This window comes from Chanos chanos, chromosome 8 (assembly GCF_902362185.1).
Source record: "Chanos chanos chromosome 8, fChaCha1.1, whole genome shotgun sequence".
In the NCBI taxonomy this organism is placed as follows: domain Eukaryota; kingdom Metazoa; phylum Chordata; class Actinopteri; order Gonorynchiformes; family Chanidae; genus Chanos; species Chanos chanos.
This window is the reverse complement of record NC_044502.1, coordinates 37,894,217-37,916,592: the sequence shown is the minus strand read 5'-3', so window position 1 is coordinate 37,916,592 and position 22,376 is coordinate 37,894,217. Positions and strand designations below refer to the sequence as shown.

The window sequence follows — 22,376 nt, the reverse complement described above, 5'->3', positions numbered from 1 at the left end:
AAGCCCGACGCACGAGTTTTACACAGACACCGAAATTCGAGATCTTTACCTTACCTTTAAATCTCGTCTATTGTCTGGTACTCTGCGCGTTATCTCTGTGATCGTCTCTCGTCATCACACTTCAGTGGGGTGGGTATTCATGCGACAGGTCAGCTGGGAGTGCCCAAAAGGATTCTCCTGTACAACGCGACAGTGTAAAAAGGCAGCGAATTAAAATAACTCAAACATCGAGTTGCTTAATAATGTTGGTCTAAGTAATTCGTGGAAACAGATTATGTTGACATACAATCCCCAGTAAAAGGAAGAACAACTGTCATTACAGCTAGGCCAAACAGTTTACTGTGATTACAATAAATATAGGCTATTTAGACGTCTTCCATTTGCCAAAAATTTGGTCGGCTATAGTGTCCCGGGATGTTTTACGAAACGTTTGTCACATCGGCAAAAACCTCTAACGTCTGGCCTATGATGAGGGATGGATTGTAGCCTGTACTATTAATACTAAGGTTTCTTTTAGCAATTTGATTATTGTCGCCGCGAACAAACAAGACAATTAAATCTAACAGTCGTGTTTTATTCTCTTAAGAATTCGTCATTTCAGTTTAACCAGTTTAATCTAATTTTCCATCACATAAGTACTGGATGCGAGGCAAGGGTCCTACTGATGTGAGGGTGAGCCATGATCATCTTAATGATATGCATAAGAAAGCTTGTGTAACATCAGCATTAATTATAAAATAAAGCCCCCTCGGCATAAATTTGCAGGCAATACTGTTGATACTTTTGACATGAAAAAACGACAAGAGGCACTGCACGACAGGATCGGTCAAGTCCTGGATCTAAGAATCAATTTCAAATAGTCAGATAAATGTTATTGATTTTCTCCTGGGGTTTTTTTATACCACATATAATCACAATAATATTTATACTCATATTTGTTAAGCAATATTGGTTAAGAACTTACCATAGCCTTACAGATTCTAACACGATTAGCTGAGTCCAGTTCGGCTGAAAATGCTGCGCAACGTGCGTAATATTCTCACATAACCAACAATTGCTAGAGAAGCATTTTTATACTCCAAAACGTCAAAAATACAGGCTGACATACCGCAGCAATTATGTACAAAATTGTCTGTATAATAATTATTGTTAGATATTACACAGATTTGCGCTCTTCTCTGTTGCCAGGGTGAGCTTTCCAAAAATGTCTTTCCGCACAGTGTGCGCACTTGTGTTAGCCTCTCTCTCTCTCTCTCTCTCTCTCTCTCACTCTCTCTCTCTCTCCAGATGATTCATTCTACAGTCGGTCAAACCACATCACGGGCATCTTCTCAGCTCGGGAAAACTGTGGGAAAATCTGTGGGTTAAGAGGTTCGACAGCTGTTGGCTCTTCCAGGCGTGAAGGACTCGTTATCATTTCCAGGTACACACTGTCATTTTTGAGAGGATTAGAGCACACGATTGAGGATGACATTGCCTCAGACTTAAACAACGAATTTCAAGGTGTGTCCAATGCGGGGTCGTGGGAAATGCACAGTTTTAAAAGGGTACCTGCGAATCAGCTCTTCACAACAGAAAATCTTCCTCTGTTTATCAAACTGTACAGTCAAAAATCTCATTTTGACGGTGATTTGATTACAATGTTGGCATCTGTGAGGGAGAAAGAAAGTAATTTGCCGGGAATAAAATACCAGACAAAAATAAACATATTTTCAGTTAATACGAAAAGATATATAATCTGATCATAATAAGTTGTTTTTGGAACAGTCGCATTCGGGATGTGCAATGTAACCGACAGTCCAGGCTATAATATGTGACCGCTGCGGACGCAATAATTTATGGCAGATCATAGGCCTGGATGAGAGGGGATTTTCAAGTGCGTCTGGGGTTTGAAAAGAAACCTGTAACAAGAACATTGGATCATAATGACATCGCTTGAAGATGTACACTTCAGACATGCAACCTTGCTATACATTTAGTATTTTGTGGTATCTGACTTTATCTTGCCTGGGTGATAAAGTACGTGATGCTTGACTTTATCTGTTTATCCTGTTATTACAGTCATAGTCATAACAGTTTTATTTTTTAAAAAAGGCAAACCAGCACAATGAATACTTATTGCATTAAAAATCAAGGGAATTTATCATACTGAAGTACTGATCATCCACATTTTAATATTTTACTTGGTTATCCCCTTGCTTGATTTTCTTTAGCACTTTTTAAATGATGAGCCGAATTATATTTATACACCATTTTCCGATGTTTAATCATTCAGAGTTGTTTATTTTCAATCTTTTTTGCTGTATTTTGCAGTAGACCATGTCCAGTTCCCTAGAAAAAGTAGTGGCCCAAAAGAAGCGGGCCATTGAAGAAGTGATGGAGATGTTTGAGAGGGGGTCAGAAGTGTTAGCTACTGCAGTTGGCGAGTTCTTTCCCCTTTGTGAGGTTGCTGCCCCGGTCCTAAGACTTGCTCTAGACAGTGTCCAGAGTAAGGAAGTGATCTATGTCAAAGACCAGTTTCTTGCTGTACGAAACAAACTGGACATCCTCTCTGCTCAGTTGGACGACATTGATTGTGAGATCAAGAAAGGCCGTCTGGACACCCAGTACTTTGTAGCAGAGGAGAACCTGCGTAATCAATTTCGTAAATATGTCGAAATCCTGGAAGCCAAACCACAGTACAGAGAGGTCAAAACTCGACTTTTCTTGGAACATTTCTCCACTACAGGAGGTGATAAGAACCTATATGTGCTTTATGATGCTTTGATGGGGAACAATACTTTCAGTGAGCCCATTTTAGAGGTGGTGGAAAGGTATGAGGCCAGGAATAGGAGGGTTCTTGAGGACTTCTGTGCCAGACTAAAGGAACTTTTCTGCTTGGGACTCATTGCTTTGCTGGGTCACTGTGCCCTCACCCATGGGGATGAGTTAGAACAGGAAAAGATCCAGGAATGGAGTGAGAAAATTCAAGAAGTTGAGATTAAAATGAAAACTGTCATAGAGGAATGTGTGAGGGCTTTTCCCGAACAGGCTCGCCTAGATGCCAAGAGACTTGTTCAGGAGAGAGAGGTCAAAACCCTCCAGGACGTGGCTCAGGAACTACTGGAGTTCCTGGCCAAGAAGTATGATTGGGTGAAATGGTCCGTTCGTGTGATCAACCACTCAGGGAGCAGCTATCGCAACTGGCGTGCTGGAGAGAATTTCCAGTATGTGGCGGGACAAAACTGGTTTGAGTTGTCTCAGGTGAATGACACCAATGTTGTGGTCTCCTACAGCAGTGCCCCCGAATCCATACCTAGGGATTGCATCCGCCAGCTGATGGAGGGCCCTGTTAAGAAGGGAGATCCCAAGACAGTGGTGGAGACCTTGGAGAAGCAGCGAGCTGGGCTTGTGGTTCATGCTGTCAGTCACCACAAGGAGAGCTATGCGGCATGGAACTTTCCAGAGGACTACCATTACTGGGAGAGGCACAAGAATGTGGCTCTTTGTGTGCATTCAGAGTAATTGGGAAAGGAAGTTGTGAATACTTGAGGACCATTATTGCATATGAGATGTTTTTATTTTAATCTAAAATATATAAATATAGCATTTTGAAGTGGCACTTTAAATATGGAGATGTTATTCTGACACATGAAACGTGTTGTTTACTACAAGCTGTTTTCATCATAAATTATTTTAAAAAACTTACCTACTGATTTTGAACTAAAACCATAATTGCATCATAAACAACTAACAAATCACAGTCATGTCTCACATGGTGGCATATCCCAAAAATGCCATCTTAAAATACCATTACTCCCAAAGATTAACCACTTGTGATGTTTGGAACTCCAGTTATACTGCATCTTAATCTCGACATATACCAGAGTAATCGAATATTCATAGAATTTGTAGTCTTCATATTTTATGCTTAATCTTTTATATGCTCAAAAAGAAAATAAAAAGTTGGGACAGGCTGTTTTGATGGAAGCCACGCTAATGAAAGTGTTGTCCTATTTTCTCCCTTTAAGACAGTCTCTCTCTGACTGTCCTACATCATGCTGAAACCTGCTTCATCAACCGTGAAAGGCATTGGTGCCAGCTGCCTAGGAGAGGATCCCAGATGCCTTGTCCGAAACCAACTCAAAACCTCCTAAGCTCAGTTACAAAGCTGCGTGCTACTGTAGCTAAATATATATTCAGTACTCTAATTCTTTTACTAAATCATTCTTACTGCAGCATGGAAAACTGCTTTGTAATAAGCAGAGACTTCAATTTCCGCAATTAAACGATGCATTGTATATAATATGCGTTGTTTGGTGTGCTGCATGTTTTGTGTATATATAATTTACAAATAGTTGTTGACATCTATTGCTATTAAATCTATTCTGCTGACACATACACCTTTCAAAGCCACCTCTAATTTAATTGCATCTTAGTCTTTACACATAAGTCAGCATTTTCTGACTGTGGGTCTGTTGAAATATATTGCGAGTAACCTTTGGCTTTGTTAATACAAAGAAGACGAGCTCCAGAGTGCTGTGCTCAGCTCTAAGGGACCAGTCATTAAACTCAGCAAGGGAGAGAGCAGAGGGGGAATATCCATCATTTCTCTCCGTGTTGAGAGCGGTTGTGTCAGGACCTCAGCCAGCCCATTGCTATATTGTAAATCAATGGCGGTGGAATTCATGAACCTTCATCTTCTCGTGATGTATGAGGAATGGTGGTCATGGACACATCCTCTTGCCTAAAGCAGCCAGAATCATAAATGGCTGGCAGGGGTTCATGTCTTATAAAGCAGAAGAGATCGATGTTAATACAAATGTGAAATGCCGTGTTCGAAAAACAACAAGGACGATTATCTTCCTTACATGATGTAAGTTAAATGGAGACAGATGCAAAATTTCAGAAAGAAAACATAAATAGCCTATTAAGAGTGATTTTTTTTTTAGCCTAATTTAGTTTATTCTCCATTCTGTAGTTTTAGAGACTGCGTGAAATGCCATGACTGGGCTGATGGAAACTATTGTATTCATTAGTGGTTGAGTGGCTTCTGCCCTAGTGCAGACTATTGATCTTCAAGGCTCTTGCCTCTGATAAAGGTTTTCCTGTGGTCTAGCAATATATTTCGACAGAGCCTGGCGGTCACTATGGTACGAGTACTGTGTTTGTTTTGCAGTCTAATAAAATGGAAGCCTTTTTTGTGGCAATAAGGGATTGCACCCCACTTCTGATATTTTACCGTAAAATAATATGTAGACGTGTGAAGGCTGGCAACAGGGGGCGCTACTAACACACTAATCGGATGTAATTCTCTTGATCTCAGTTTTCATTGTAGTGATAAAGTATCAACATGCCGGGTAAAAAAAAAAAAAAAAAAAGCTTTTATCTGTCAGTCTCAATTGAGCTTCTTGGGACACAGAGTCCTCTCTCTTGATAAATAATGTTGTCAACATGACAGTGTAACAAACCTCTTCCTTTGATTATTCTGCATGTGTAAGGGGTGGGTGTAGGATTCACAAGGAAGATTTTTTTATATATATATATGAGTGCATCAAAATAAGTACACATCAAAGATAAAGGCTGTCAAACAATATGAGATGAAAATGCTAATTTCTCATTGTGTTGCCTGTTGAAGAATTCTGAACATCTCGTGGTAGTCTCCTTTTTTCAAAGACCAACCTACTCCAGGAAGAGATAACAGCCAATATCAATATTTAATACACAAATGAGTGATTTTTTATGAAACCCAGCATTAGAACAGCCCGGAAGGCGGCCGATCAATCCTGGGATGGTTCAAGCCGGCTCAATCTGCCAATCGTAGCCAGGGCTAATAACATTACCCATCCGTCAGAGTGGACCATCGACCGGCCTGCTGCTCCTTAAGTGGGCTAATCTGATCAAAAGCATTAAAACATTTGTTCAATGACACACAGCAACATAACCCTGAGCAACTGTGCAGATTCGCTCACAAAGCTTTCCTTCTCCTGGGCAGTTCCACCTTTTGGGTCATGACTGCCCCTCAGTGGTTTAATTTCAAAGGACCAATTTTTTTTTTTTTTAAAGAATATTCCATTCACCTGTAAAACTGCGGTTTTCACCAATGCATCACTTTCCTATATATGTATGTGGACATGATTTATACACACACACATATATATGCGGGTGTGTGTGGGTGTGTGTGTGTGAACATAAAATATCCAGTGCTCTTGGATGTTTGTTGTAGTCACAGTCAGGGAGCTCAGAGATGTGTTTCTTGTCTACCCCCATCTTCTGTTTACATACACGTCAGCACTCTAGAATCTCTCCCCCCCCCCCCCCCCCCCCCCCCCCCTCCTTCAGCTGATAAGTGAAGCACTCCCCCAATGTTGACTTTAGTGCTGCTCAGTGCTGCATGCTATCAGCTTGTCAGTTACAGGCGTTTCACCTCCTCCCACCCCGGAGTGCGTGCTGCTATCTCATTGCTCAATTTGGGTACAGCACTCAGCTCTGCATCACTATTGACCACAGACACACGAGGGCAAAACAGATTTCATTGTTCATGACACAAAACTTGTGTTTTATTTGTTGAGATAAAATACTTTGATCTATGCCCATGGAAAGTTATTATAACCCCACATGCTTAAATAATAAGCCGAAACTGGAGACAAATAAGACAAGTTTCAAAGGGAGCAAGTTCACACATGTTGTGCTCACGGGGACTGGCTGTGTAGGGTGTAGGGTTTCTTGTGTGTATGAGGGTAAAAACTGGTAGAGAGAGGGCGTGAGAAAGAAGAAGAGGGAAAAGAAAACCAGGAAACACCACGCCACAGGGCTTTGGGCTCTCCCACACAGGAAGCATTACTAACAAATAGTGAGGATTACATTCCATGATGTACATTCCCTAAGTCATCATGTCAAAACAGATTTTGTATTTTATGGGGTTTTGACTGAAATGTTTTCACATGATCACAGTCATTTAAAGGTAGGTATGATGTAAAGTAGCTTCAATTTCTGTATGCGGAAGCAAGACAGAGTTTTAAAAACAGAATGAGCGCTCCCCCAGGCTTAGACTTATTTGCCTGTCCACAGAACCATTAGCAAATTAAAGTTGTAATCGGTATATCGATCTTGCTCTGGCTTTTTTATCTAGTGTGCCCTCTGTTTTTCCCACAGTGCATACAAGACACATACACTCTCTCTCTCTCTCTCTCTCTTTCTCTCTCTCTCTCTCTCTCTCTCTGTATGCATGGTATGTCCCCTAGTGCCAGAATCTCAGATCTCAAAGTCAAAATGTGTGTGTGTGTGTGTGTGTGTGTGTGTGTGTGTGTGTGTGTGTGTGTGTGTGTGCGCACGCGCGCGTACATACGTGTAAGTGAAGGCTTGTAATGCTTTCAAGGCCATTTTGTGTTCTGTTTTGTAATCTATCTGACCCTGAAACAGAGATTCAACTCATTATCTGTTATATGGTTCACGAAAAACACACATAATATGATAGGAAAATAAGAGCCATAACAACATCTGGTATTTATGCAATAGCTCATAAATTTCTATGGTGCCATAGAGTGTGGTCCTCCACCCTTGTACTTGCTGTAGTTTGCAGACCTTGTACAAAGTCTAAACCTGTCTGAGAGGAACCAGCTGGACGTAATGGGGTCAGCTGTGGAACCGTCCGAAATAGCAGAAAAATTCATCATTTCACTCACACAGAAAAAGAATCGTGGTTCCCAGCATTAACCATCTATGTGGCAGTCTTGTTCAATCATTATGCACAGACCTTCCCGTGAACATTTTAGTGATATAATGCGGTATAACAATACAGTATGTCATGGGTGTTGAAATATGTATGAAACATGTCTTAAAAACAAGGCAGAGAGATATTTAAATGGTTGCTAATGGCTTAATGTAACATTTATTGACCAGCAATACATGAAAAACAAACTGGCATGGATATTAGACACATTGCATTTTGCTCATATGAATGTTCCTTATATTGATTCCAAACTGTCTCAGGTGCCTAACACAGTCAGGTCTGGCGTAGGCACTGCGTTACAATCAGCCTTGTCTGTGGAAACACAAGGCCAGCTTTATTTGAACAACGAGGTGTGTAAGAGTTCCAGGTGATGCCAGGCTGACATTAAACTCAAACAGAATTGAAGACAGATGTCCATTCCTTTTATTTGCCCAGCGTGTTCCTTACCAAAGAGAAACCACAGAGATCAAACATTTGACACAACCAAAGGACGGCATATTGTAAAAACGGTGGATTTTTTTTTTTTTTTTTTGTCAGGGTTTATGTGGAGCGCTAGACCTGGATGGGTAGGTGTTTGTAAGCAGAAAAAAGATGCTGAGGTTTATGTGAGCAGGGAAACGTGCTGAAGTCAACCTCTTTGCAATCAATATATTGCGCGCTTCCACTATCTGTGTATTTGCGGGCATCTGTCCATGCCCTGCGATACTCCTTTACGCTCGTATCGATTCTGCCGTCCTGATGGATGATCACAGTCTGTAGGTAACGGCTGGGGGCCCAGAGTCTCACGCCAATGAAGATGCTCGAAGCAATGCCGAGGAAAGCCAACCAAAAGCCCAAGACAACCAAAGTGCCACCGCTCCTGTCACTGTGGAGCAATCGTTAATGATTACCAACAAAGAAATAAAAAAAAAAAAAACATTAAAAGTGATGATGATGATGCTGAAATCAGTTGTTCTTATCTTCAGTATCTGGGCAAAGTCTCCATTATAGTAATTCCCGTCTTATGATTTTTTTAATTACACATGGTTGAAAGGTTTGCAGAATTATCGCTGTGATAAAGTGTTTAATTGCACATCTGAGAAGTAAACGCAAGTTTATTATTATTTCAGAAGTTCTCCTCTTCAGCCTATTTTACTTCTGCATTTTTGTGGTGTTCTCAACTAAATACGTGACATGCAAAATGTGTACTCAATATTTAGCATTCAAAAACGTACCTAGTTAATAATACTTTCATTTCTCTGTAAAAAAGTGGATGGAAAGTCTTTGTTTCTCAGACTCTGCCTCCATACAGGGTGGGGTGAACTTCTGCCTCTATACAGTGAATCTGACTTAGTGTGGACACTTGCGTGACAGTTCATTTCCTGCTGTGCCTCTGTACTCCAAAGGAAGGAGAGAAATTCTGTCCTGTTGGTGATGCATTATTTAGTTTCTTATGGATGTGGTGACTTTCATTTCCCAAGTCCCAACACATTGCTAGGGTCCTATATCCGGGAAGCATCTGGTCGCTCAGACATAGGCTGATTGCCAATGATACTACTAACACTGTCTGTGAAATCATGTTGGCCTTACAGCAGGGTGAGGACAGAGGAGGACAGAGGAGCAAACCAATTCTGTAAATTGAATGAGTCCATTAATTCTTAAACACTACCATCAAAACTGTCTTGTATTTAATGGAAACAACAGCCTATCAGCTGTCAGGATCTTTCGACCATACTTCACTTATTAACTTATTACAGAGTGCAGATTTCATTCTTCAATACTAAATGTTCAGTTTTCCACTTAACCAACAGGGAGGTATATCACGTCATGTCAAATCAAAGAGTTTAATGTCAAATGCACAGTTAAAACAAGTTTCCCTGTACAATGAAATTCTTACTTTGCTTTCCACACAGAGCACCGTTTATCAAAGAAACACAACGTATAAGAAAGTAAAGACAAATTAAAGTAATGAATATCCAGGGAACACTATATACAATACACACACAGTAGTATTAGGTGATGAGATGTCTGTGCAAAAAAGTCCTGTGCAAATGCCTGTGCAGAATGTCTGTGCAAAAAGGTAGTCGGGGCAGAATGAAGCTTCCTGTGTGGTGTTGGATTTTCTTGTGATTTTACAAGTAAACGAACCGGAGCAAAAGCGCACTTGGAGAAAAGCTTTACTTGGTGGTGGTGGAATTCAGCAGCAAGTCAGCTTGCGCCACAGCTTAACTCAGAGAACTGTCACCGTGATCAGCCTTTTAAACAATGAAGCAAACAGACAATAGGTGTACAACGTTGCTCTATGCAAATCAGAGTCTAGGTGTTAATGCTAAAGTCCCCTTTTGTCTGTGATGGCTGCCATTTGCCCATTACCAGTTGTATTTTGCCTTAATCAATTGCTCTTGGCTCCAACTGTAAGGTGGTGCCAAAGGTGTGAAGCTTTCTTTGTGTCTATGGTAATCCAATCATCAGGTTAAACAGTTCTCTCATCCTGAACCATATCTGTTCTGATGTCACTATAATCTTACATTGGTGAGGTGGGTTAGGACGGGGGGTAGGGGCAGTGGATTGGATCTGTTGATCAGTCTGATGACCTGAGGACAAAGGTGAGGTGGGTTAGGGTGGGGGGTAGGGGCAGTGGATTGGATCTGTTGATCAGTCTGATGACCTGAGGACAAAGGTGAGGTGGGTTAGGATGGGGGCAGGGGGGTTGGATCTGTTGATCAGTCTGATGACCTGAGGATAGAAGTTGTCCCTAAGCCTAGAGGTCCTGCATTTCACACACTTGTACCTCCTGCCAGAGGGCGTCAGTGTGAAAAACCTGTGTTGGGGATGGGTGGAATCTTTGAAGATGCTGCAGGTATATGATATGTGGTTTGAGTAGGTCTTGTCTCAGCATGAATTAGTGGCAAAAGGTTAAAATCCTCTCCCAGATTAATTTGTCTCATATAATATGGTGCAGATGAACCGGACTAGTCTGTTACACCACACCACTGTACTAATTATCATTTGGAAGAGGTGGAGACAGTAATTGTTGAAATCATAACCTCCAAAGCTATAGTTTAGTCACTGTGGTGAGCCCTCTGTGGTAGTACTGTCTTTTGATAATGACAGTATAACCCTTTGTTTTAAATGAGGAAGTTTTTGAATAAGATTCAGGGCTGGGCAAATTGCCTCCAGAGAACCGCACCAAATTTAGAAGTTAATTTGCAAAAACTGACAAAGTCAAAGTCAGTCTTTGTTATTAATGTGTCTTACCAACAATACAGTTAATCTTGTAAAGAGTGAAAGATCATGGATATTTGAACATAAATAGGTAAACTTGGCATATTAATGAGCACTAGGCAGCTAGTGTCTTAACAGCTTCTTAAGGAAGTATGTATACTGTCAGGGAATAACTAATTAAGTGGTATGACTTGTGTATATTTTCCTTTCTTTAACAGCCTGCTGAAATAACACACTGTGTCTGCGATACAGGTGAACCTGTCTGCATCTCCCTGACATAGCACTGAGTTGGCAAAGGCCTCTGGCTAATTCCCACATCTTTGAGCAACTTGACTTATACTACTTACACTGTTATTTCTGTGGACTAGCCTGTGCTTGCATACTATTGGAGGTTCTCCAAGACGAAATTAGAATGAAACCGTGAGAATACTTCCCCACCTGAAGGCAGCACTACCTTTATCTTAACCGTCCAAGCATTTTTAAAATATTGTCATTTTATAGACACAAGAGAAGAGAAAAAAAAGGGAAGTAAAGAAGAAAGGGGAAATTAAGATGTGAGCAACCAGAAAAAGTCCGTTTGAAACCTGGCCGTTCAGAAATAACCTAATCAAGCAAACACTAGTGATACTGAGAGCTATACACATCATCCGGTATCTGATGGTTCATCTTCCCTCGGAAATAAAACTTGGGGCTTTTGCACTGAACTAAAGTGACATCTTGTGGTTACGGCAATACAAATACTAAAGATATCCAAAAGTGCTTAACTATAATTTTTGACATAATAAAAAAGTGGTAGCATTACTATGTGGTAATGTGAGGCATATGAGGTAATGTAAGCATAAACAGCATTTCTTTGCTTGATGACGATGAAGGCCTTTATTGAGACTGTGTATTGGATTACGAGGGAACAGTTTAAACATGGACATACCACATGTGGAAAACCAGCTGCCTTGTCTGGCACACCTTGCCCTTCTGGATGTCATTAGGATATTTCCCTTTTTTTTTCCATTAGAAACTTTATGGTAAAACAGGGCACAATCTCCTCTACATATTTTTTTTTTCTTTCCGCGTCTCCTTCAATCTAATTTACCCCTGCAAAAGTTTTGAATATTAAATTGAGGTTTAAACACTCTTACATTGGTTCAAAAACCCACTGTGTCATCCTGATATGCTTAGGATGCATGGACTGTTTGTTAATGCTTCAAAGCTTGCTGAGTCTCTAAAGACAATTCTGGCAAGTTCCCCTCTTCTGTCTGTTTTACCTAGTTACTTCACTTTACTGCATTGTTCTCAAGAGCGATCTCAAACTAAATACATGACACATGCAATGTTTACTCAGTATTTAGCATTTATCAACATGTCTAGATGAGAACATTTTCATTATTCTGTAAAAAGTGGATGGGAAAGTCCTTGTTTCTCAGACTCTGCCCACATACAGAGTCTGGAAAAGGTTTAGTCAAAACAAAACTTTCTGCGATTTGCATGATGTGTAACATGTCCAAAAATGTTATAGCCAATTCTTTACAGTTATATGTCCATACCAACACTCACCAACACTCTGCACTCAACACGGCTGTGCTATTGTGAAAGTACATTCATGCTTCTGACTGTAGCTAGTTAAACATAGTGCAAAATCTAGCAGTGACATGAAAAAATCAAAATGCAAATGTACCAGCTTGTCCTCACCAGAGCTTCTCTGGACCAATGGCCACTATCCACCTCAGCCCTTCTCTGTTTCTTTCTAACTAGAGTGATTAGTCATAGCAGCCAATGTGTCACACTAAATGCTCCAGCACAATGGGTCTGGGTCAACCTCCCTGCAACAGCCTGGATACAAAAACAGTGGACTCTTTCAGAACCCTGCTGAATACTGTGACGGAAGTGAACTAAAAGCTCATAGAGCTAAAGGGTACTTTTCACATCAGTTTCACTTGTTTGGTATTGCCAGGCGTTCTGTGTTTCATGGTTAAACTGTTTCATGGTTGATGGATATGAAGTGAAATTACATTTGTTTATTCAGAATGCTTTAAAACGGATCCGTTGTAAATTATATTTAAAAGACAACGAGGAACATAAGAAAAAAAAAAAAAAAAAAAAAGACGAACACTTCAGAAATGATATCCAAGCATAAAAATTCATTATAAGCTTTCTGTCACAAGTTATGCTCTTTCACTTGAACAGTGATTGGGCATGAAATATTTTTTGCACCAACTGAACTGCTAAAAGTACTCGTAACCATAGCAACCTCTACTGAGAGACGGAACAAGTTGGGATCTATGCGACAAAGACGTCACGTCTTCTCTTTCTGTGGACTAGTTATGGTGGTATCCCTAACTCATTCTCTGGTTGAACGTGCAAGCCTTTCAAAAAGAGTGTTTACAGGATGTTATCTGTCTCTGTGCCTGCCCCTCATCTCGAGAGTGGGCTCAAAGGAATGCTTGCAGGGGATGGAGGCAATCCAAAGGGGGAGTGCCACTGGGGGAGAGTCTATATATATATGCGGACCCTGTGAGGCTGCAGCTCTTAGGCACAGTGAGGCTCTGTTTGAACATTAGAGTGCACCTCTGGACACATTGCCAATCTAACGGTGAGTTTCATCATTTTTTATCCCCATTATTCATTTTATGGACTTTTTTTTATTCCCCCCCCCCCCCCCCCCATATTCCATTTTATCTTCCTTATTTGCATAGCTTTTATATTGTGTGTGTAAAACAAGAGATCTACCAGGGATCAGAGGGCAAATATGTTTTTCCAAAAGACAAAAAAAAGTTTAAAAAGTATTTTTAAAAGAGATGTATAGTTACTGATGGTCTGTTATTGTCACTGAAACATCAATAAGGAAATAATGAGAAATATGAGATAACAGGATGTTGGTTGTTAAGTCAATATTGACTGCAATAGAATTGTGCTTCACATACAAATGTATTTGGCTTGGTAGTCAGGGATTCGGTTTTTCTGCTCTAAGCTGGTTACTATCTTACAATATTTTTGGTAACAGGACTTATAAATTATACTGTATATGTGATCTTTGGTTAGAGCTAGCCATAATCTTAAAGCTCAGTTAGTACTTTAATCAGCTGAATCATCTGTAGCTGAACAGCTTCATTTTACTTCAATCAAATATATATATATCCTGAAATTTTCATTAAAAAGTCATCCGTTTTTACAAGTGAAGACTTTAAATATCAGTTATCCAACAAAGATTATTGCTAGGAAGTATTGCTATACCCTAATTTTTCTGAGATTGGAATGCTTTCACAGAAATTTCTTGTTGCGTCACAAGTGAGTTCTAAATTAGAATTCCAGACACGTCACAAGTATCATATCACTGTCATTGTATTTACAGCTCTTTTCATGTAATATAATAAGATCTGGATGACTTGATATAAAATATTATTCCATCATGTTTGACTGGTAAGTCTAATATACAAGAAGGTCAAGGTAGAAATGGCAAATTTAGGGTTTTTTGTTCTTTGCTCTCACTCTGTGCTGGTTTTGTTGAGTGGCGAGGGGCATTTTTTTTCTCTTAGACAAAAGAGTGTGGTTTTCATTATGAAACAAGTGCAGTGCTTTTTCTCAGATCTGGGTGTGCCTTTTTTCTGTAGTGTGTGGTGTCCTAGGAAATGAGATATGTTTGTGAGCTCATCTCCCCTGTGTAATCAAACTTCTCAGCAACATCCACAAATGTTCAGACGGTCTTAAATGTACGCTTCCTCTCCATTAACTCGTACCGAGTACATCTGTAAGACATACAGCGTCTAGAAATTGTTGAATTATTTTCCAGATGTTCAGAATTACAGCAAAACTCCTCACATCATGATGATAAAGTGGTAACTTCACTTTTGAGGATGAATGTGTACTTTCGTAAACTAGAAGTGTGTTTGTTTTAATACATGGGTACACAGAAACTGAATCCCACTAAAGCCTTTATTGAGCCCTCTCAGTTGCCCAGTCTCAAAGGGTGTGGCACATTAACTGCCTAGGCATGCTCCAACAGGACCTGCATTTCTTTCTTCATTTTACCTACCACATCCACTGATGTGTCTACATCTCCATACTTGGATGGTCTAATTTGTATAAAGTTACTCCAAGCTACACTTCGTGCAACCAAATATGACCTGCATTGATTCTGGTATTGACCTTTGGATATTCATGTCACCATGAATTTAGATTGAAAAGCGGTTACATGATCTTTTGTGTCTTGCCTCTGTTACAGACAGAGCACAACTGAACTCTTTGTCAACGAAGTGGATCGCTCTCACCTTTGACCCAAAATGAGTCGTGTGGAAGAATGGGTTCTAGAAAACAAAGGCAAGATTGAAAAGGGAGTAGAAATCATGGGGAAAGGCTGTGAGATTCTGGCAGCCACTGTAGGCCAATTTCACCCCATTCTGGAGGCTGTGTTTGTTGCATCTGCTGAGTTACTCACCAACCCTGAGGGAAAAGAGGCCAAGTACCTGGCTGAGCAATTTGAAAGGGTTAACCAGAAGCTGGAGGGCATCCAAGATGAGATTGAAAAAATAGCCCTGGAGCTGCAGCGGACTTCCATGAACAAGCAGAATTTTGACCGTGAAGCCCAGATGATCAGTCAGTACGAGAAGTTCCAAGACTTTGTTAATGCTAAGCCCACGTTCAAAGAAAAGAAGAAGGAGAAATTCCTAAGCCACTATGAGAACACAGATGGGGATATGAATCTCGATGCTTTGTACAATGCTGTGACTGGAGAGAACATTTCTGGAGATGCAATGCTGGAGACTGTAGTTGCTACAGAGCAGAGAAGCAGGAGGGCTGTGGAGGAGTTCTGTGCCCATCTGAAGAAGCTGTTTGTAGTGGGCATAATAGCAGTCATGGGTTATGCTGCTCTGAAAGATGGAGAAGTGGGTAAGGTTATGGTGAAGAAATGGCAGGATCGCATGGAGAATATAGAGAAACGCATGAAGGCAGCAGTGGACGAGTGCACTCAGAACTTTGCTGTCCAGGCCAAGATGGATATTGAGAGCCATCTTCTGCAGAGGCAAGCCAGCATTGACCCAGAATTTACAAAATTTCTTCTGGATCATCTTGCGAAGAAATATGACTGGGTTTCCTGGTCCATTAGAGTCTTTAGTCATGGTGGCATATTTTTCTGGAATTGGCTTGCTGGAAAGAAATATCATGGCAGTGGGGGCGGAGATAATTTTTTTGACCTTTTGACCAATAACAACATCCGAATTGTGGTGTCTTTCAGTGCAGACCCAAAGCCAATCAACAAGAGTCAACTACAAGACCAGATTGAGACGCAAAAGTTGAAAGGCAATATGGTGTCTGTTGCACAATCTTTGTGTAACAGTCTACCAAACTGTTTGGTGCACGCTGTCAGTCGGTATAAAAAAATGGAAGAAATGAACAATTTCCAACCTGAATGTTACTATTATGGGATACACAAAAGGGCATACCTCTGCATTCATTCTGAGTAACTATGTATGAAGCAGAAGATACAATGAAAAGACAATCAGTCTGAATGATTTAATTCCAAAAGAAAACTTCAACAATTTATCCTACTCACTGGTAATGCAAATGCTAGTGGAAATATTAGTCTCACTAGTTATTATCTAGCAATGTGCCCACGGGGCTCTTGATGTATGAGTCTCTCTTGTAAACAATGTCTTCTATTTCTGTTTTCATGTCTGTTAATCCCATATGACAATGTATAAACCAAATCTCAAAAATATAATAGTCCACAATTCATAAGGCTTAGGTATGTGTCTGAACCTATATATATTTCTAGCTGTGCCGTATCACTCAAAGCATTCCTTCATCGTGAACCATACATCGGTGAATTTTCATAATGTCAGCAATCACCTTTTTGTTGCATCACTTCTGAATAATTACCACGGCAGCTCTTAGAATTAAAAACATGGAGTTATTGTTAAAAAATATTTCCCTTTTCATTCAGAAATATTAATTACGAAATCGTACGAGGCGATATTTTGTCCATGAGTGTAAATCAACAACTTGGTAAATTCAGGAAATATTTGTACTGATCGATTTTAGCCTGGTAATTGAACATAAATTGCAACAGTATGTATGTTGTTTGTTGCCTTTTTGTTGTCCTCAGCATAGAAGTATCTCAAATAAAGATAAAATAAACATGTTACTAAAAGTGACTTGTCACCGAAATAACTTTTGGGGAAGGAAACGTCAATAGTCTTACTCAGATTCAAACTGACAACCAGTAATTAAAAGTTGTAAACTGTAGTTTACTAACAACAGTGCAAAATTCAAAACGAAAACAGAGTGCCCACATTCCTCAACAACCTAGATTAAAAGAGTGTGACGAGCGCAACAAAATCACCGACACTCTCGTCGTAATATGGGTGTGCCAAAATTTCGCCTGTAACCGGAGAAGCACATGACATGATCTTGGGCGAAACCAAAGCAAACGGGGTAATCTCTCGATATTCGTGTTTCTTGTGACGAACGACTGGAAGGTGAGTTAGTTTATGAGGTCTGGGGTCTTTTATTCACATTATTTAAATCGTAGGCACAATCTACCGATACAGTCATATCTGGCCGAGTGATACAGTCATATCTGTTCTTTTGCTAGGGGTGTTTTAATGTAGAACGCGTTGGAGTATTTTGATGGGCGTTGTTCCGCATAACTTTCCACCCAAGTTTGCACAAACATGACAGTCTGATGCACAGTTAAGTGACTGGTCGACTTTACACTCTGTTCTTTCGACGTTAAACTGCTGTACCATCAGTGGAATAGCCCTCAAAAAGTTTGAATTTGTCTGGCAAAAGTTTAATCGAAAGTCACCTTTGGTTATTTAGTTATAGCCTAATGCATTCGAACTGTCCGACGTAACAGCCAGTTCAAAGGTTACTGTAAAAACAAACAAACAAACAAACAAAACACACACACACACTCACACACACTCCTTCTGCTCTTTTGCATTTTCAGTGAAGCACCGTGACCACGCAGATCTTAATGCGTCATCGACATTTGGGTGGCGTAGAATACCATACTTAGCATTTCGACTGTAATATCTATACTAAACTTTTCAATACAGAAAATATAGCCTGAAAATATAGTGTGAACATTAAGTCTTCTCCGTAGGTGAATTCTTTGGCGACAGGCTGTACTTTGTAAGCCCCCTACTCATTTGAAGAGAGTTGAACTTAAGTATTTCTTTTGTCTTCTGTGTTGTACTAGGAGAAGAATGAGTCCTGCTGCATTTATGCATCCACAGTGGCAGTAAACGGATGTGATGCTCAGAGAGGGCAGCATTTCGTTTCCTTGAAGGTTATTTTTAGATGTGAAAGCTCACTTGTGATAGCCCCTCTCATCTGCCGTACACTTACTTCATTAGTGAATTTCTGGACTTGAATTAAAATTTATTTGTGACACCTCCTATACTATTCTTAACTAGGCCAAATGAACATCTGTAAGATTTTGTTCTGAGCAGACTGTTTTTTTTTTAATTTGTGTGTTCCTTTTTTACACTTTGAATTTGAATTTAGATCACATTCTGTGTCTAATGTTTGCAGTCCTGAGGAAAATGCTTCTCTCTTTCAATGACTATGAAATATATTAGAAAGCTCATGAACTGAGTCATTTTACATTTAACATGCAAAAGTTATTGCTGAAGATAACAGAGGTGAGGTATATCTACCTGAGCCTTTTATAAAAATTAAATCAAGTTCCTCAGTAACCTTTGAGTTCCTCAGAAAAAGACAGGCTGACAAAGAAAAGCTGACCTAATAGATTCCATTGTCTTGTTTCCATGGTTACTGCCTGAGTTGCTTTGGAAAATGTCTTGCTTAGCTGGTTGAACTACCTTGTTAATCATTCCCTCCGCCCACAGTGGCACTCACAGAAGCAGCCAGAAAAAAATATGTCTGTTATTCTTTAAAAAGATATGTACATATCATGCAGTTATTATGTCAAGTTTTTTTAGTATTAAACTTTCCATTGTTGCTAGTTTATGAAATTTGTTAAATATTCAACCTTCTATACAACTAGCAGAAGCATTCCTTTTGAAGTATGGTGGGTTTGTCAAGTTTTACAGTATCAATGCAAAGACTCTGATAGACTTTTTCACTTTTAACTGTCATGGTATACTAAGTGAGAATATCAAGTATTTCTTGGTAAAACTGTCTCTTATAAAGTCATTTTATGTCTTGATGGTACTTTGCATTACGTAATGGTGTTATTGTTAGGACGTGGGGAAACTACTGGCAAGCCCTTGGAATTACCCAGGAACTCTGTCACACACAGTGATTGAACAATGATTTACATGCAGTCCAAAAGCTTGAAACACTTCTACTATCCTTTATGTGTGTTGTCAGTTTGTGTACTCTCAATATCATTATTTTGATTCTGGACATGTTTGTCTAGAACTGTATTTCTGCAGTTTTCTGACTTAATGTGAATTCCTCTTCCACTGTTGCTTTACTGCTTGCAGGATTCACTGGGTGTGTCCCACAGAACTGGTCTTACAGTGCTTTGGTTGTTCAGCTAACCCTACTTTCTTCTCCTTTATCATTCCTTTAGTGAACTTGTCCTAGTCCATTCATACAGAGCTTGGGGACACAGCAATACAAGGACATTCTGAAATGTAAGCTACTTTTCAGGTGTTAATTCTCACTTTGAAATCACTTTGAAGAAAATAATTAAGAAAATAATTTATTACTGTGCATTGCTGCGAAGTAATGATTAACTTACAGAACAACTAAATATTTCCTTCTAATGTAGAGTTGAACCCAAAAGCTCTGTTGTCTTGAGCAAACACTGACTCAACAACTCAACATTCTCAGCAATGGCCAACCAACTACAGAAACTTGTGGCAGATAAGAAGGATGTTGTTGAGACTGTAATGGAGGTATTCGAACAGGGGGCAGAGGTGGTTGCTAGTATTGCAGGGGACCTCTTCCCTGTCTTCTCAATTGCTGCTCCTGTTATAAAATTGGCTCTGGATAATGTTGAGAGCAAGGAGGCAGAATACATGAAGGAGCAGTTCCAGAGAGTGCGAGAGCGCCTTGAAGTTGTATCCGAGGAGATTCAGCGAATAAATGAGGAGATCAAGAAGAGCAGTGCAGATGCAGCCTATTTCTCGGTAGAGGAGAATCTGACCAACCAGTTCCGTAAATATATGGATGTTCTAAATGCCAAACCTAAGTTCAGAGAGGTCAAGAAGAAGCTCTTCCTGGAGCATTTCAGCAAGACCGGAGGTGACAAAAACCTGGAAACCCTTTACAATGCTGTCACAGGGGATAATTTCTCTGGAGAGTCTGTGCTGGAGATCACACTAAACTATGAGCAAAAGAGCCGTAGGCCCATGGAGGACTTTTGTGCCAGGTTGAAGAAGTTGTTCTGCATTGGCCTCATTGCTTTGATGGGATATACTGCACTGAAAGGTGGTGATGATGAGGAGGAGCTTCTCAGAGACTGGGGGGAGAGGATGAAGGCAGTCCAGGCCAAAATGAATGCCGTCATCGAAGACTGCATTAACAGCTTCCCAAGCCAGGCAGAAATAGATGTCAAGCGAATGGTCAGAGATCACAGGGACATGAACAACCAACAGTTGGCTGAAACCATTGTACAGAGCTTGAAGCAGAAGTACGACTGGGTGTGTTGGTCCGTTCGAATCTTTAACTCCCCGACGGGCCTGTTTACCAACAAGAAGGAGTTTCATTGCTCTACAGGAAAGAGTCGCTTTCAAGTACAGCCCTCTGTTGAAAAGCTGAACGTAGTGGTCTCCTACAGTGCCTCTCCTGAGCCAGTTGATAAAGAAAAAGTACAAAAGCTGATCTCAGAACAGAAGAAGGCTACAGTTACATCACTAGCAGAACTGCTGTTTGAGAACCTACCTGTTTCCGTGGTCCATGCAGTCAAGACCTCATGCAAAGAAATGGGCTATTCCTGGACCTTCAGTGATGAGCTACACTTTTTTGTAGAGAATAAGAACTTCTATGTTTTTGTTCACTCAGCATGAGATAATTGTCTGGTATAGCTGAGAGGCCAATATATTTACAGCCAAATGCCATCAGAAACACTTTCTTTACTCCTATGCAATACTTAACATTTTATTTTAAATATTTCTAAGAATTTTCTAAGATCTGTTCATATTAGTATTCTTCAGTGAAATGCAAAATTTTGTTAAAAGGCTACATGTTAGTGATACATTAACTCATGTCAACAACAGAAATTAACCAGTGGTCTTATAATTGCACATATGTACCTTCTTTGAAATGTTGCTCAGATGTTAATTCCCCAATATTCCAGCAAACACTATGTTTAACCACTGCTGTCTGTACTTATTACTTGAAGCATTGTTGTGGTACATTTGAAAACATGATAAATACATCTTTTTGTCTCAGTACTTTGACACCTCTTTTATCCCTCTGTAACATATTTATGCTGTGTTATGTTTCACTGGACCGGCAGGTATTTATGGGGTTTAAGTAAGACTCCTTCAATACACATATTAAAACAACCCTGAAATCAAGAATTTGTTTCAGGGCAGCACTGTTGTGTCAGAAGAGTCAAAGAGTAATGTCATGCTAAAGTTGGTGGTTCCGACAGTAAACAGATGCTTTTGCTTAATGTAAAAATTGTACCTCTTTGTCTTCCATAAACCAACAGCACATTTCAGATAGGTTTGATTTATGAACAACTTCAGCTGGAGCCACTTGTAAGTTTAAAACTTGGTGCACAAGTTTTCATCAGAGAATTTTGTCTGGTATGTCTCGTTGGTACAGTTTTTGATATTTTGAGATTAACAATTGGGGTGTGCCCAGAATCCTTCATGCTCAAAGACAAAGAGGACTGATAAATGGTAACATCTCTTTGTAATGCTTCAGTGGATTTGAGCAATTTAAAGCTGACATCCCTAAGACATAATCGGTTCAACTAATTATGGCACGAAATTAAATCACTCGGGAGTTTTACATTTCCTGGAATACTGCTCTGAATACTGTTTCAGACTGGGAAATGAATTAATGCACATTTTCTATAGTAGTACTTTTTCTCTCTAAATAAATAAAATATATATTGGTCATTCCATGTCAAATCAGGTAGGGTCGTTGCAGCACCGTCTCAGATATTGTTCAGACCGTGTCTATATAATGAATGGGTCCCAAAACTAAATCCTGTGAAATATCTCTGTTCAAATTTTATGTTTTCATATTTTTTTCAGCCCTTGATATTATTTCATTTTTATAGCCTCATCTGGGAAACCACATTTGGGCATTAGTATCTTGACTAGTATTGTTCTTAGCCTCACCAAACTTTGTAGGATGGAAGCCAAACATGTTTTCTGTATGCTAAAACCATTAAAAGCTTGTACTGCATGCCATTTTATTTTTATAAGGACCTAGATTTGGAAAAAAGTGCAAAATTCCTCAATGAGAGTGACATTGAGGGTACTTCAAACCCACATTTATTGCTCCAATATGATATCAATCATTATTTTTTCTG

At 39.8% G+C, this 22,376-nt stretch overlaps 3 protein-coding genes across 4 annotated transcripts; all 3 read left to right on the top strand.

Annotated features, from left to right (window-relative positions):
- The first annotated feature begins 2,319 nt into the window (after positions 1-2,319).
- rpz6 (rapunzel 6) lies at positions 2,320-3,504 on the top strand. Its single transcript, XM_030780981.1, has one exon. It carries the CDS (start codon positions 2,320-2,322, stop codon positions 3,502-3,504), a length of 1,185 nt encoding a protein of 394 aa, XP_030636841.1.
- Positions 3,505-13,442: 9,938 nt separating this feature from the next.
- On the top strand, positions 13,443-16,515 carry rpz5 (rapunzel 5). The gene is made up of 2 exons (XM_030783321.1): positions 13,443-13,502; positions 15,132-16,515. Exon 2 carries the CDS (start codon positions 15,190-15,192, stop codon positions 16,369-16,371), a length of 1,182 nt encoding a protein of 393 aa, XP_030639181.1. The 5' UTR covers positions 13,443-13,502; positions 15,132-15,189; the 3' UTR covers positions 16,372-16,515.
- Positions 16,516-17,305: 790 nt separating this feature from the next.
- On the top strand, positions 17,306-21,242 carry rpz4 (rapunzel 4). Of its 2 annotated transcripts, XM_030782146.1 has the most exons (3): positions 17,306-17,385; positions 19,452-19,515; positions 19,653-21,242. In XM_030782146.1, the coding sequence occupies exon 3, from the start codon at positions 19,717-19,719 to the stop codon at positions 20,890-20,892; it is 1,176 nt and encodes a 391-aa protein (XP_030638006.1). In that variant the 5' UTR covers positions 17,306-17,385; positions 19,452-19,515; positions 19,653-19,716; the 3' UTR covers positions 20,893-21,242. The 2 variants fall into 2 exon arrangements, with proteins under 2 accessions (XP_030638006.1, XP_030638007.1); XM_030782147.1 differs by lacking the exon at positions 17,306-17,385 and having other exon boundaries at positions 19,301-19,515.
- The last annotated feature ends 1,134 nt before the right edge of the window (positions 21,243-22,376 follow it).

Excerpts from the sequence above, each read along its gene's own strand:
- rpz6 (XM_030780981.1), top strand. The coding sequence starts at position 2,320 with ATGTCCAGTTCCCTAGAAAAAGTAGTGGCCCAAAAGAAGCGGGCCATT.
- rpz5 (XM_030783321.1), top strand. The coding sequence starts at position 15,190 with ATGAGTCGTGTGGAAGAATGGGTTCTAGAAAACAAAGGCAAGATTGAA.
- rpz4 (XM_030782146.1), top strand. The coding sequence starts at position 19,717 with ATGGCCAACCAACTACAGAAACTTGTGGCAGATAAGAAGGATGTTGTT.